General features: G+C 52.9%; 1 protein-coding gene across 2 annotated transcripts in view; it reads left to right on the top strand.

Annotated features, from left to right (window-relative positions):
• CREBBP (CREB binding protein) overlaps positions 1-13,876 on the top strand; it is a 125,783-nt gene that overhangs the window by 105,947 nt on the left and 5,960 nt on the right. For both annotated transcript variants that reach the window (XM_049637419.1, XM_049637417.1), the window contains 8 exons: positions 654-710; positions 3,671-3,748; positions 3,998-4,065; positions 7,587-7,737; positions 8,209-8,355; positions 9,054-9,167; positions 10,171-10,336; positions 10,851-11,018. In XM_049637419.1, the coding sequence (XP_049493376.1) occupies positions 654-710; positions 3,671-3,748; positions 3,998-4,065; positions 7,587-7,737; positions 8,209-8,355; positions 9,054-9,167; positions 10,171-10,336; positions 10,851-11,018 (949 nt within the window). The remainder of the gene's footprint in view (positions 1-653; positions 711-3,670; positions 3,749-3,997; positions 4,066-7,586; positions 7,738-8,208; positions 8,356-9,053; positions 9,168-10,170; positions 10,337-10,850; positions 11,019-13,876) is intronic.

The raw sequence follows: 13,876 nt of genomic DNA, 5'->3' as shown, positions 1-13,876 counted from the left end.
CCAGACACAGAACAAATCGTGGCCACTAGTGAGACGTACAAACTGACGGGACAGACCTTCTCTGTATTCAGTTTTTTTTTACGTCCCTTGTAATTCTAACTCTTTGGTCCAATTTCGTGATTAATAATTGGCTTATATAACTCTGTGAATCAGAAATAATTCGCATATACACTGATCATAACAAGAGGACCGTATAGAAACCAAATACTCAGTTCTTTAAAATAAGTCAAATATCCCCAAGTAGATGCTGATCTTGTGTCATCTAATTCAGTTACCATCACAAGAGTTGATCATGCCAATTATCAGTCAGATCCAGGAGTCATTCACCGTACAGATTGAATTGACAGTTTGTAGTTTTGGGTCTCGACACGATTTTGGCATCATATTTTGACTAGTCTTAATTAAATCATATAATAAGTCCTGGTGATAGTTGGGAGGAAATATCCAAGGCAGATAGAGAAAAACATATGATAGTACTTTCTGTGGAAATAAGTTTTATACTTGAGATTTCAGCTGACCGTTATTTACTTTTTATTTGAAAAAGTAGTTATAAAATAATATCCCACAGACCCTGTAGTTCATGCTCAAGAAATACATTTCGTTAATTAACAGTTTTCTTTCTTCCTTTTTTTTTTTTTTTTTTTTTAAACAAGGACAATTTCAAAGGATCAGTTTGAAAAGAAGAAAAATGATACCTTAGATCCTGAACCGTGAGTAGATAAGCGATCTCTTTCTGACTTTCGGATTTTAAGCTTCAGATGGGGAAAATCCCTCCTTGTGACAGGCCTGCAGGAGAAGGCCCCTTTGGAATGTTGGGAGTGGGTTGCCCTGGGTGGGATTCTCTGTGTGAAGTTATTTCAGATATGCATTCTTTTTACCTCAAACAAAATACGTATGTCTCTGCAGCATCCTGTACAGTTCCTGAATTTTAACAGCAATGACATTAAATGGATGCTTTGGTTCTCTCAGAACCTTTCTGCTGACTCCGTCATCATGGTTATTGAGAGGCCATTCAGTGTGACTCTTTAGAGACTAAAGATACGAATATTTGCTGGGGTAGCGCTAACACCTTTTAAAGGGAAATTTCAGAAGGGAAACTTTTTAGAAACGACTGTTTAAAAACGAGTAACAGGAGGCCTGGCGTATGTTCTTGCCACTTGGGTGTATTTCCAAAGGCCATTGTCAAATCCTCTTGTTGTCTCCACTGGTCAGTGAGGATGCTTCTTTTGCAAAGTTTGCTTTGCGATAACCCCTAAAGAGGCTTCAGAGTTCCTTCCATGTGGCATTGTCTCCAGGTCCCTAAAGCCAAGTGCTCAGAGCACCCCAGCGTGTGGAGGTGCCCATCGTGTTCTGTTGCTTCGGTGAGCACAGGCTCCAACACCATGGCATGTTTGGGAGCCGAGAGATAGGTCCTCCTTCCCTTGGTCCCAACGCCCCAGCTCTGGGGGGGGGGGGTGGGGGGGGTGTCGAATGCTGCAGTGGAAGATGCAGACTTTGCACCAGGGGTTCATTTTGAAGGGCTTTCCTGTTGGGAGCTCACCCGGGCTTTCCCAGCAGCAGTGCCCAGGCAGTAGGGGAGGGCACGGCAGCTACTCGAGCTCCAGCCTCAGCATAGTGCCTGGTGCGTGAGGAGGCTGTGCCCCGTATTTTTTATCACCAGTGGATCGTCTGTCCTGATGTTCCGTGTCCGTTGTTCCCATTACGTGAACCTCCCCTGCACTGGGTGAAGGGCCACTTACACTGTTCTTTGACATACGGATCTCCCCTGTGTGCCCTGGAGGTTTTGAAGGACTTCATTGGTTTCTGCTGTGGAAAGATCATCCTGGATCTGTGAGGTGGATTCACCAGGCCAGGAAATGACTTTGCTTTCCAGTAGGAAGCTAGTTAGGAGACTCAGGGCAACAGCTCAGGCAGGAAGTAGAAGCTTGACCTAAATAAAGGAGCACCTCTTGGTAGGAGAAGCCACACTGTGCAGGTGAGGAAGGGGACCATCTAGGTGGCCGCTGAGATGCTTGTGCATGAACAGGAAACATGGGAACGGCAGCCAGCCACGTGGTTAATAATAATGGTTCGTGGGGAGAGGGTGAAATTGAAAATTGATAGAATAAGGTCTAGAACATAGTTTTGTTGTTTATTTTGAGAGAGAAAGAGCACAGGTAGGAGAGGGGCAGAGAGAGGATCCCAAGGAGGCTCCGCTCTGAGAGCGGTGACCCCGACACGGACTCAAACCCACAAACCATGAGATCATGGCCTGAGCCAAACGGAAGAGCTGGACACTTAACTGACTGAGCCACCCAGCCACCCCTAGCACATACTTTTTTTCTTTCTTTTTTTTTTTTTTTTTTTTTTGATAGTCCTCTTCTGTCACATAGGAAAACATTGAGAGTGGAGTAACTTTGGAGGGGGCACAGAAACAGGGAACTGTTACCTGGTGACCCTTTAAATTCCTAACACAGAGTATGAGCCCCACTGCTGAGGTTTCAGAGAAGGAGCTGGTTGGGGGCAAGGCAGCACTAGAGGCAAAGAGCAAGGTCCAGACGGAGCAGCCATGGGAGGCGGGGGGTGGTGGTGGCGGTCGCGACAGCACAGGATGCTACAGAGTGCTGGCAGGCCATGAACTAGGCACTGGTGCTGCTGTTGTACACAGTTTTGCACATGTGTGTCCTTTCCCTGTCCCAACCAAATAGGAACAGAGAGGCAGAGTTAGACTGGATCTGTGGCTGAAGGCTTGCTCAGCAGGGGCAGAGGAGAGATGGGGGCCCAGGACTCAAGGCAGTGTCGAGAGTGTACGTCAGGTTACCAGGCTCAGCACCAAGGCTGATAGGAAGAGCTGGAACTTAGCAGAGTTGGAGGAGGTGTGGTGCCTTCTAGTCCTCAGCATTCCTCCAGACGTAAGGTGTGGTGGTGGTTAAGCAGGTGGCTGAGGAAACAGGTTTGCGCATCCACGCGTGTTGGCAACTAAGATTCCCAGCTGAGGTGACAGCCAGGTGAGTCGCAGTGGGGGCTGGGTGAGTAGCACCTCACCCCTGCTGTCCAGTGCTGACTCGAACAAAGGCCGTTGCTTGCCGGTCAGCTTAGCGCTTCCCACCTTTGTGATTGACTCGGAGCAGATGCTTCCTGTGCCTCGGCTTAAGAGCAAGTGTTTCTAACGTGCAAGTGTTGTTCTCGGTTATTTGAGTCCGTTTACACATGTGCAGGCACTGGTCTTGGAAATGCGTAGTAATATCAGAAATACTGGCCTGTAAAATGCACCTCTTTCGTAGCAATTTTTGAAAGTGAAGTTTCATTTCTGATTGCAAAGGAGATTGGGAGAAGCAAGGCATAGGCATTTGTACAGGGAAGTGGAGGAGCCCAGCTTTCTCACAGAAAATATTGTGCCTGTGCATTTTTAAAATACGGCTGAATCAGAGATGCCTGGCTGGCTCATTCGGTGCAGTGCGTGACTCTTGATCTTGGAGTCGTGCGTTCAAGCCCCATGTTGGGCGTAGGGAAAGAATAAAGTAAAATACAGCTGAAGCAATCAGCAGAGGCATTCATGAGTGCCACAGACACTGGAAGTGATCAGAGGACAAGGTGTGAACGCGGTACACAAGCTTCTGCCGATGGCTCCCTTGGACAGCTCCCTTGTATGTTTCCATGTGCATTACAGCACACTCTCTTTGTCTTCCAGTTTTGTCGATTGCAAGGAGTGTGGCCGGAAGATGCATCAGATTTGTGTTCTGCACTATGACATCATTTGGCCTTCGGGGTGAGTAATTTCCTGGTGATTTCCTGTGATCTTGGGAAAAGCCTTTGCGCGGAGTGGAGGGAGGGGCCTGCAGTGAAGCCGACAGCAGCTCCTTCTCAGTTTGTGTCCTCAGCGTCTGCCTGCTGGGACTGTGGGCTCAAAGCAGTCTGCCCCTTCACTTGTGAATGATGCTGCCAGCAAAGCACTTAAGCCGCATGTCTTGGTGGCGAGACTATTTTATGCAATCTGATCACACCCGTTCTTTTACAGCTTCGTGTGCGACAACTGCCTGAAGAAAACCGGCAGAACTCGGAAAGAAAACAAGTTCAGTGCGAAGAGTAAGTTGTGGAAAGGTTTTTTGTTCCCCCATCTGTGCGTGAGGTGCTTGTTCCCGCTCCCTGGTCTTCCTTCAGCCCCTCTCAGTACGTGGCTGTGGGGTCCATTTGTCCGGGGGTCTGTGCCAAGTTCACTTTCTAGCACCGCTAAATGGAATCATTGGGCCTGATCTTTGCCCGAAAACCAGATTTACGGTCCGTTCGTGCTCTACGTGAAAATTTAGAAAGCTCTGAGAGAAAGTGTGTCAGCAGATCCTTTTCAGGTAGCTCAGAAATCTGACCCCCGCCAACACACACATAGATACCCCACTCTGGCATCCTATTGTGACCAGCACGCTCAGCCCTGGGCCGCACAGGGCAGTTGCATGGCCCTCTCTGCTGAGACTGGCAGAGCCTGGTCTGCCTGAAGACTGGTTATGCGTTTCACTGCTGTGTTTAGGGGGCAGCTGGTGTCCTTCCACAGTAGAGAGCAGCCCATTGCAACTTGAAGTTTAAGTCTTCATGGGTAGTCTTGACTCTTTTGGAGATAGCCTCCTTTTCCATCGTGATCTTTGTCAACCCGGTTCTCGAGGGCCGGGAGCCCCTTGCGCGGCGTGTCGTTCCCGAACTGTCCTTTGCCGAGTTCACAGCAACCCCGAGTAAAAAAGCCACCTGCAGCAGCGCCTTGACAGCCCACTTGCCCGGTGCTCCCCAGCAGGGCAGGCGGCTAGCACACTGCTCGAGGCATCCCCAGTGAGAGCCAGGGCCTCTGAGGGGCAGGGAGCAGGAGAGAGATGAGGTGGAGAGAGGGATCCCTTGCCGGGGGGTGGGGGGGGGGAAGCAGGCCAGGAGGAAGCCACTTCAGGGGCTTCCCAACTCAGTGATAGCAGGTAAAGACTGTTGTTACCAAAATGCACAATTATCCTATAACTTAACCTCGCTCTTGTAAAACCTATTGAAATGCCGATAAACTCCCAAACTGTTGTAATGCTTTTCTTTAGCTCAGGGTTTCTCAGCTGAGCCACCATTGACATTCAGGGCCCCGATGACTCTTTGTTATGGGGGCTGTCCTATGCTCTGTAGGAATTTAAGAGCATCTCTGGTTGCTACCCACTAAATGCCAGTAACACTACCCCCGCCCCCCTGAGTGGTGGCCATCAGAAATGGCCTTCAGAAATGCCACATGTTCCCCTGGGGCTGGGGGCACAGTTGTCCTCAGGTGAGAACCCCTGCTTTAGAGGGTCTGTTCTGAGTGAGATCGCTCAAGCAGTCAGCAGCCTAGAAACACCTTGCTGGACCAGAGCCTCATGACCAAAGCACAGTTGCCAGGAGAGCTGGGCCTGGGTAGGAGAGCAGTTGCGGCTGGTGGCGGAGGGGGACAGAAAAGCCCAAGAGCAGGCCTACGAGGTGAGCCTTAGCGTCAGAGACACATAACACTGACTGACTGACAGAAGAGGACCTCGGAAGTCTGGCCACCCCTACACCCCTTGGCGCAGACGTGTGAGCACAGCCTTTGTGAGGGTCTGTAGGCTGCAAAGGACAGGCTGCCGCGTGTGCAGTTGTGCCAGCCCTGTACTGCCGTCGAGTCAGCGACTATCCCCCGGGCCCCTCCCTGCCTGGGACCGCGCACACAGCCCAGCCAGGTAGAGGGAGAAAGGACCACTGGAGACGCCCCCGAGCCAGAGCCCCTGTGCTGGGTTGTGAGAGGCCTCCCTGGAGATGGGGCGACCCTGACGTCAGAAAGCAGACGCCAAAGGATTTGAGCCCGTAAAGGGACAGAAAAGTCCCCGTCGCGTGGTTTGGGTGAAAATGTACATTGAAAGCCTGGGGGAAAGGGAAACTACAATCCAGGACGTTGGTTTCTAGACTCTGCATTGACAGTGTTACCTCTGTATCCCCCAAAGTTGTCTGCACGTATGTGTGACGACGTGTGTGCGGCAGGCCCCGCGGCATAAGGCGGGCCCCCGGGAAGGGAAAACGAGCGGGAAACTGGGAAGCATAGCGGAACGAGGCAGAACTGTGCATGACACACAGGGAGGGCGTGGCGCTCCCCGAAATCGTTCCTGCGGGGACCGCCTCTGCATGAGCAGCCCCTCTTCTGCCCAGGGGACCCCTGTGTTCACTGGGGCCCTTCGGAGAGCGCCTCTCCGTCTTCCCGGCGCTCGTTTATTACAAGGTGGTCCTGTGTTGTCTCATTTGAAACTTTTTTTTTTAGTACAGGTCATTCAGGTGATTTGAAGGAAAAAGTAAAGACCTAACTTTGAAGGTTTATTCTTCCGTTTGCTATTTGAAAATCATAGTGTGAGGTCCTGTTGTCACAAGGGAAGGGCAGACGCTGGACCGTGGCAGGTGGCCCTTCGTAGCTGTGTCCTGCCTTTTAGGATTGGAAAGCACCTTGTAAGGGGACAGGCCGTGCTCAGCAGCAGCACAGGGGCATAAACACGAGAGTCCGCCCCCCCCCCCCCCCCCCCCCCCCGCCCCTCACAGAGTAATGAGGCAGCTGTGCACGCCGTGTGTCTTCGCCAGAGTGTGGGATAGATCATAAATCCGCTCTCCCCTCATTGGTGGAACTTGTCAAGTTCTTCGTTTTCTGTGGGGTTTTTATTTTCTGGTCATGGTAGTTTTTTCATTTTAAATCACTTTTATGGAGGTACAACTTACATACAAGAAAAACTCCACCATTGCTGTGTTTATTGCACAAAAATGGAATTTAGAAAGTCCATCTAAATTTTCCAGATACTTCTTAACCTCCCTTAATAAGGAATCTTATAAAATCCCAGATAGCTTTTTAAAAATATTTCTTATTATGTAGTAAGTATTTTAAAAATCAATGAATATAAAGAAGAAAATTACCAGCGTTAACCTTCTGTAGCTTTTTCTTCTAGTCTTTTCCCCTTGTGCAAAGAGTTTTTCTGCTGTGCCCAGTGTTCCTGTCACAGTGGCCATGCCTGGGGCGTCCCCGGGAGAGAGAGGGTGTGGAGGGGGTCTAGGGCTGATGTAGGTAGTGATGCTCTGTGGGCTCCCATCTGGTACGCATTCCAAAGGCTGTATGAGGCTGCATGCGGGACTCCCTCGAGCTGGGCAGGAAGGGGAGAGGTATGCCCTGCCCTTCAGGGAAGGCAGAGTTCGTGCAGAGTGTGGATTCTGGCCATGGGCAGACATGTGGGGGCACTCTCACCAGGGCCTGGGCACGGGAGGCAGGAGGTGGGCTCAGTGGGGCCCCTGTGTGTGCTCCCTCTGCTTTGCCCCACAGCCTTTAGTCTGCCTTTGTGGCTCTTCCGCCCTAGTGTCTAGAAAAAGATGGAAATATGTGGGCATTTAAATGATAGCACTTGTCAGTGTGCGGAGTGCCTGAGGTCCCAAGTCCACCTTTCCCTTATGAAATGCTTACCACATAGGACAAGCTAGTTCCCTTCTGGATTTGGAAAACGTTAATCCATAGAGTATCAGACTGCACTGAAAGAGAAAGGTGGGTTCTCTGGCTTCAGCCACCTTCTCCACAGCCCATGCGAAGCCCCCTCATCTGCTTGCTCTGGACTTTGCAGGACTACAGACCACGCGATTGGGCAACCACTTGGAAGACCGAGTCAACAAGTTTTTGCGGCGACAGAATCATCCCGAAGCCGGGGAGGTCTTTGTCCGGGTGGTGGCCAGCTCAGACAAGACTGTGGAGGTCAAGCCTGGGATGAAGTCACGGTTTGTGTGCACATGTTGTGCTGTTTTCTGAAGTGTTGTTTGAGGGGTCACCGTACCTGGTTAACAAAAGCCCTGCTTTCTGGCAAGGTTTCAGGGCCTGGCTGGCTCAGTCTGAAGACCACGCAGTTCTTAATCTCGGGCTTGTGATTTAGAGCCCCACATTGGGTGAAGAGATTACTAAAAGATTAAACTGGGAGTTTGTAGAATTTAAATGTTTTTCAGCATATAATGTACAGTGAGCCCTTCTCTCTGTATTCCGCATTCATTAGCGGACGTAAAATTTCTGACTGAGACTGTCACAGAGAATAGGGTCACAGCTCGTCTGCCTGGGCTGAGCACTGGGGCCAGCAGTCAGAGGAGGTGACCAGGCCTCCTGCTCCTGTGCATGGAGCGGACTCAGGGCCGAGGGTCTTGTTTGTAAAGCATCCGGGAAGTGATGACACATGCAAATCTCAGGCTCTTTTATTCCAGGTTTGTGGATTCCGGGGAAATGTCTGAATCTTTCCCGTATCGAACCAAAGCACTCTTTGCTTTTGAGGAAATTGACGGAGTGGATGTGTGCTTCTTTGGGATGCACGTGCAAGAGTACGGCTCCGATTGCCCCCCTCCAAACACAAGGTAGTCATCGTCGTCGTCGTCGTCGTCGTCCTCCTCCTCCTCCTCCTCCTCCTCCTCCTCCTCCTCCTCTTCCTCTCGGGTGCGCGTTAATGGGCCCGTGCGGCTCAGCAGACCAGGCCCCCAGATATTGTAGAGAAGCCATGTGCTTCAGAACTGGCTTTAAATCAAATAAGCCACACTTAACTGACCAAGCTGATTAGTGTAGTTTAACCCTAAGCCAATGAGAAGTGAAGGGTTTTGATGACGGATGAGAGCCTGTTCTATGTTGTGAGTACTCACGAGTTCCGGTCCTGGTCTTGCCATTGTCCCTGTCTTACCTGGGGCAGGTGAGCCCACAGAGAAGGGGTGGGGATTCCTCCACGGGTCCCCGCCTTGTAACCTCTATCCAGAGTTCTTTCACGCTCAGTCAGGAGTCCAGTTGACAGGGACTTGGAGGTGGCGTTTCTTAGTTTGCCCCTGCCTCTCCCTGGCGGTCCTGGTGGGCAACCTGCTGCTTCTCGGCTCAGCGATGAGTGAGATCATTCATTGGCAGTGGCGGTTGGTGATGGGAGTTTTCTTACATCTTGTCTGTGGCCAGTGTAACTGCTACAAAACAGAATTTGTCTCTGGAGCTTTTTGGATGTTGGTGTTTGCTTTCAAGTTTGGGGTGTATCCTGAACTCTGAATTAATTTCTTCCCGCTTGCCCTCCCCACCCTAGGCGTGTATACATTTCTTATCTGGACAGTATTCATTTCTTCCGGCCCCGGTGCCTCCGGACCGCTGTTTACCATGAGATCCTTATTGGATATTTAGAATACGTGAAGAAATTGGGGTGAGTTTACTCCACTTTATTCAGAACTAATAAAAAATCCAGCTTTAATTTTTACTGTGTATTTTACGAAATAACATGAGTATTTTTTTTCCTAAGTCATACGTATTTTTCTTTTAACGTCCTTAGATCAATGGTCTCCCAAGGCCCCCTTCCCTTGGGGCCATGCAGATCTGCCTTCTGTGCCCTGCTCTTTTTTCTAATTTTCTTAATTTTATTGAGGCATATTTTATGTATCACAAAGGCTGCCTATTTTAGGCGTACACTTCCGTGATTTTTAGGTATGTCACCGAGCGGTGTGGCTGTGGCCATAAGTCAGTTTCTGAGCATTGTCCTCCCCACAGTAGGATCCCTGCCCCCGTTTACTGTTAACCCTGTTCCACCCCTGCGCCCAGCGACCCCTCGTCTGCTTTCTGTCTCTCTATGTTTGCCTTTCTGGACATCTCTGTTTCTCTGTTCTAGACCTGTCACTTTCTTTTGCAAAATTTGAAAAAGTTAGAGGTATTTGATTGATAGGTCCCTAACCAAATGACCAATTTATTCTGACTTTCGCCCCTGAGAGAGAAACACCCAGCCTCTCCGGTGCATAGGAAGTAGTGGTTAGGAAAGGCAGTGCGTTCCTGGGTGTAAGTCCTCCCACACACCCGAGAGCCGTGTCTCCCGGGGCCCTGTCCCGTGCTGACCGTGTGCCCTTGGAGCCTCGGCCCCCGCCCGCCACGCACACCTGAGAGGGAACATCTTAGAGCCGATTTCCAGGCGTGCCCTCGTGTGCTGCAGATCAGCCTTGCCCGGCCGCACACTCCTCCCCCAGCGCACTGGGCCTGCACTGCAGCTTTTCTGAGCCTGTTACATTTTACCACAAGCGTTGTGGTAATTTCTTTGTTTTTTCTTTTTGTCTAGTTATTTCTCTCCTTGCTTTGGTCCCTGCTTCTCACCTGTTACTCCTTGGAGGCAGGGAGGCTTTCAGTCACCACTTTGATCTGAATTGTGTCTGTGTGTCCCGTAGGTACGTAACAGGACACATCTGGGCCTGCCCCCCGAGTGAAGGAGATGACTATATCTTCCATTGCCACCCCCCTGATCAGAAAATCCCCAAACCAAAGCGCCTGCAGGAGTGGTACAAGAAGATGCTGGACAAGGCATTTGCAGAACGGATCATTCACGACTACAAGGTACCCGGTGCTGAAACAGGGCGTGGCGGTGGGATGGCGTGTCTTCCTCTGGCGCTCACGCACGTTAGAACTGTGTTCACCTACGAGGAGTAGGAAGGAGAAAGTAAGAGCATCGGGGTGCCTGGGTGGCTCAGTCAGCCGAGCGTCCGAATCTTGATTTCCAGTCAGGTCATGGTCGCAGGGTCGCGAGATGAAGCCCTTTGTTGGCCTCCAAGCTGAGCGTGGAGCCTACTTGGGATTCTCTCTGTCCGTCTGTCCCTGCCCCCTGCTTGTGTTCTCTTTCTCTCAAAAAAAGAAGAGCGTAGACAAAAGACATAGAAGCCTTTATTTGCAGTCCACCGGGAGCTTTAGCTGGTGTTCTGAAAGCCGCGGTGCCTGTTGAAATCTGATCTCAGCTGTTCGTGTGTCACGACACACAGCCCCGTCCTCTCCCGGTGGCGTGGCCCCCTGCACCTGCTCCCGGGAGCGTCAGTCAGTTCCCTCTTCTCACGGACGTGCTTCCTTCACTTTCCAGGACATTTTCAAACAGGCGACCGAAGACAGGCTCACCAGTGCCAAGGAGCTGCCCTATTTTGAGGGTGACTTCTGGCCCAATGTGCTGGAGGAGAGCATCAAGGAGTTGGAGCAAGAAGAAGAAGAGAGGAAGAAGGAGGAGAGCAGTGCAGCCAGTGAGACCACGGAGGTAAAGAGACCCCGCGGGCCCAGCTGCACGCTGAAGGCCGCGTGGATTCGTGCCGTCGGGCCCACGGGCCGTGGCCTTCTTCGTGCTGATGTTTTCGTGTGTGCCCCCTCCCCTTCTCACCAGCCACCGCAGGTCAGGACTGGAGCCCGGGGGGCACAGCCCACACTACGTGCGGGGTGAGCTGAGACATGGGTGCTGGGGACGCATCACATAGGAGAAGGCACACGGGAGATGCTTGCTCTGGCATCTCTGAGCGGGGCGGGCGGACAGAGCCGGGCGGATGGACCTGCCCTGAGAACGAGACCCTCGGTTGGCGGGCCTCTTTCTTCCGCTTTGTTACGTGACAGCCCTCCACCTTGGCGCTGCCTTCGTGCACGGGCTCCGTGCTTGGCAGTGCGGTGGTGACTCGAGAAGACTCCATCCCTGCCCTCGGATGGGGTGGGGGGGGGGCGGGGGGCGTGTCCTAGTAGGAAGAACAAGTGAGGGAGGGGTGCGCCGGGACAGCAGCAGGAGCAGGAAGGAAGGGAGCGCCGCCACCGGGCTGGTGCAGGTGTTCCCGCGGGGTCTGTCTGGAGTGGTGGCCGAGGCCGAGCTGCTGGGAAGAAGCCCAGGCGGCCCCAGGTAAGGAGCTGCCGGCCACAGGAGGAGGCGTGTGAGGGCTGGAGTTGGAAGCAAGCGTGTTGCGTTCGGGGTGTTGCGTTCGGGATGCGTGAGGAGAGGCCGGAGTTCCGATTTGGTTCGTGACTGTAGAGGCAGTGAGGAGCTAATGGGGTGTTTGGGGAGGAGCAGCGGCTCTCTGGCCCGTGAGGAGCGTCCCGGCTCTGGGCCCTGCTGTGTCCGGGGCCTGAGCCGCTGCGTCAGCGCCTCTGCACGAGGGAGGGGGCGAGGGGGGAGAGCACGTTGGGGGAAGAAGTCAGGAATTGGCTGTGTACTGAGACGCCTGTGAACGCCCGCGAGGAGCGAGGGGCTGTGCCCTCAGCTGGGGTCTGTGGCGCAGGTGCACGGTGGCCCGACTTCCTTTCGTTGGGGTCCCCCTGGAGGCGGGATCTGTCATCTGTCCTCTGATGACCACGCTGCCCCGCCAGGGTCTCTGGGGGGATAGCAGGAGATCCTGTTGGCGGGCAGACCTTTGAAGGATGTGCCACATGTTAGTGGAAACTTGGGAGTTCCGGCAAGACAGAGAGCAGAGCCGAGCTGTGAGCCTGAGGTGGCTCTTCTGTCTCCGCCACTGCCCTGCATCTCGGAGAGGAGGTGGCCTGAGTCAGAACACGAGTCCAGGGTTCGGGGAGAAGGGAGGAAGGTGGACCAGCCACAAGCACAGCTTCTGCTTCTGAAGAGAGGGGCTCCTTGAGGGGGACACAGGCCCCGGCTGTGTGTCCTGTCCGAAGAGAGCATGCCCGCCTCTGGCCTGGTGGCGGTTCCCAGCAAGGGACTTGCCCGTGCTGGAGAGAGTCCGTGTTCTCTGCGTCCGGTTCTCGGAAGCGGCAGGCGGGTCCTGCCCTGGGGACACCTCACCCTCACAGTAGGCGTTGGCTCCCGTTCCGGACGGCGCTCGGCCATGGGGCTGCTCTGGGGCGAAATGGGGAGATGCTTGCAGCAGTGGGGAAGAGACGGTGCGGCGTCACACGTGGGGACCCCCCCACCGTATATGTGCGTAGGCACAACTCCAAGAAGAAAATCCAAAATTTTGTTGCTCTCTGTAGCAAAAAAAACAAAACAAAACTTTTTATTTTTTAAATTATTTAGCCATATTTTCTGAACATTGTGCGGTGAATCTATTTAAGTTCTTAAAAGTAAGTTTAAGTTTATTTTGAGAGAGAGTGTGAGAGCACATGCATGCGAGTAGGGGAGGGGCAGAGAGGGAGAGAGACAATCCCAAACAGGCTCCATGCTATCCTTTGCAATCATGACCTCAGCTGAAGTCAAGAGCTGGACACTTAACCGACCGAGCCACCCAGGTGCCCCTAAAAGTCAGCTTAATGTTTAGAACAGTTTGAAGGCTTACAGAAAACTCGAGCAGGTATCCGGGGTCCCCCACACTCCACCAGTCTGTCCTGCCATCTTGCACTCCCATCCCACATGTGTGATGGTGGCTGAACCAGCGTTGATGCGACTTTGTTAACCACAGTCCATGCTCAGTCAGCGCTCTCACTTTCCACCAACATCCTCCCCTGGCCCGGCCAACATGCCATGAGGGGTCTGCACTCCCAGGGCAGCTTGGTACTCTCAGACTTGCCTGGGGGCTTCCTCAGTGACCCCCTCTCAGGCACCCGGGGTGTCTGTCTCCTGCTCCGTCTCTGTCTCTCTCCCTCTCCTCCCTCTTGTTGAGAGTGAAGTTCTTTGGACCAGACCCGGCAAACGTCTCCACCCTGGTGCCTGAGCCCTTTCCAGAGTAGGGGCGCTTTAACTGACGAGCGGGACCCCCTTGGACTTCAGCCAGGCGGGGCGCTCCTGGTGGGTTTCAGGCCCTCTCGGGGCCAGGGAGACGTCCTACCTCGGGCAGCCTTGCCAGGGACGTTGAAGTGGAGGGGCTGTTTTGGAGCCCCAGCTCCTACCCATGCAGTGGCTTCTCTTGGCACCTCACCCCTGTCTCGTGCACTATGGATGTTTGGGACCTTTTGCAAGGCAGAGAATCTGCTAGAGTGTGCAGGACGTGGCGTGGAGTGGTGGGGTCCAGTGGCATCATGTGAAGCCGTGAAAAATAACGGTCCCCCTCAGTTGTTAGGGTCCGAACCAGCGTCCTGGGCACGTTTTCCCTCGAGAAAAGACCTGCTGTGGCCAGCACGGCATGGCTTTTATGTCTGTGTGTCACTGCTGCCCCCCCTCTCTCCCCCCTGCCCCCCCCCCCCCCCCCCCCC

Source organism: Panthera uncia, chromosome E1, assembly GCF_023721935.1.
Source record: "Panthera uncia isolate 11264 chromosome E1, Puncia_PCG_1.0, whole genome shotgun sequence".
Classification (NCBI taxonomy): domain Eukaryota; kingdom Metazoa; phylum Chordata; class Mammalia; order Carnivora; family Felidae; genus Panthera; species Panthera uncia.
Note: the sequence above shows the minus strand (reverse complement) of the source record. Positions and strands in the feature narration are given on the sequence as shown.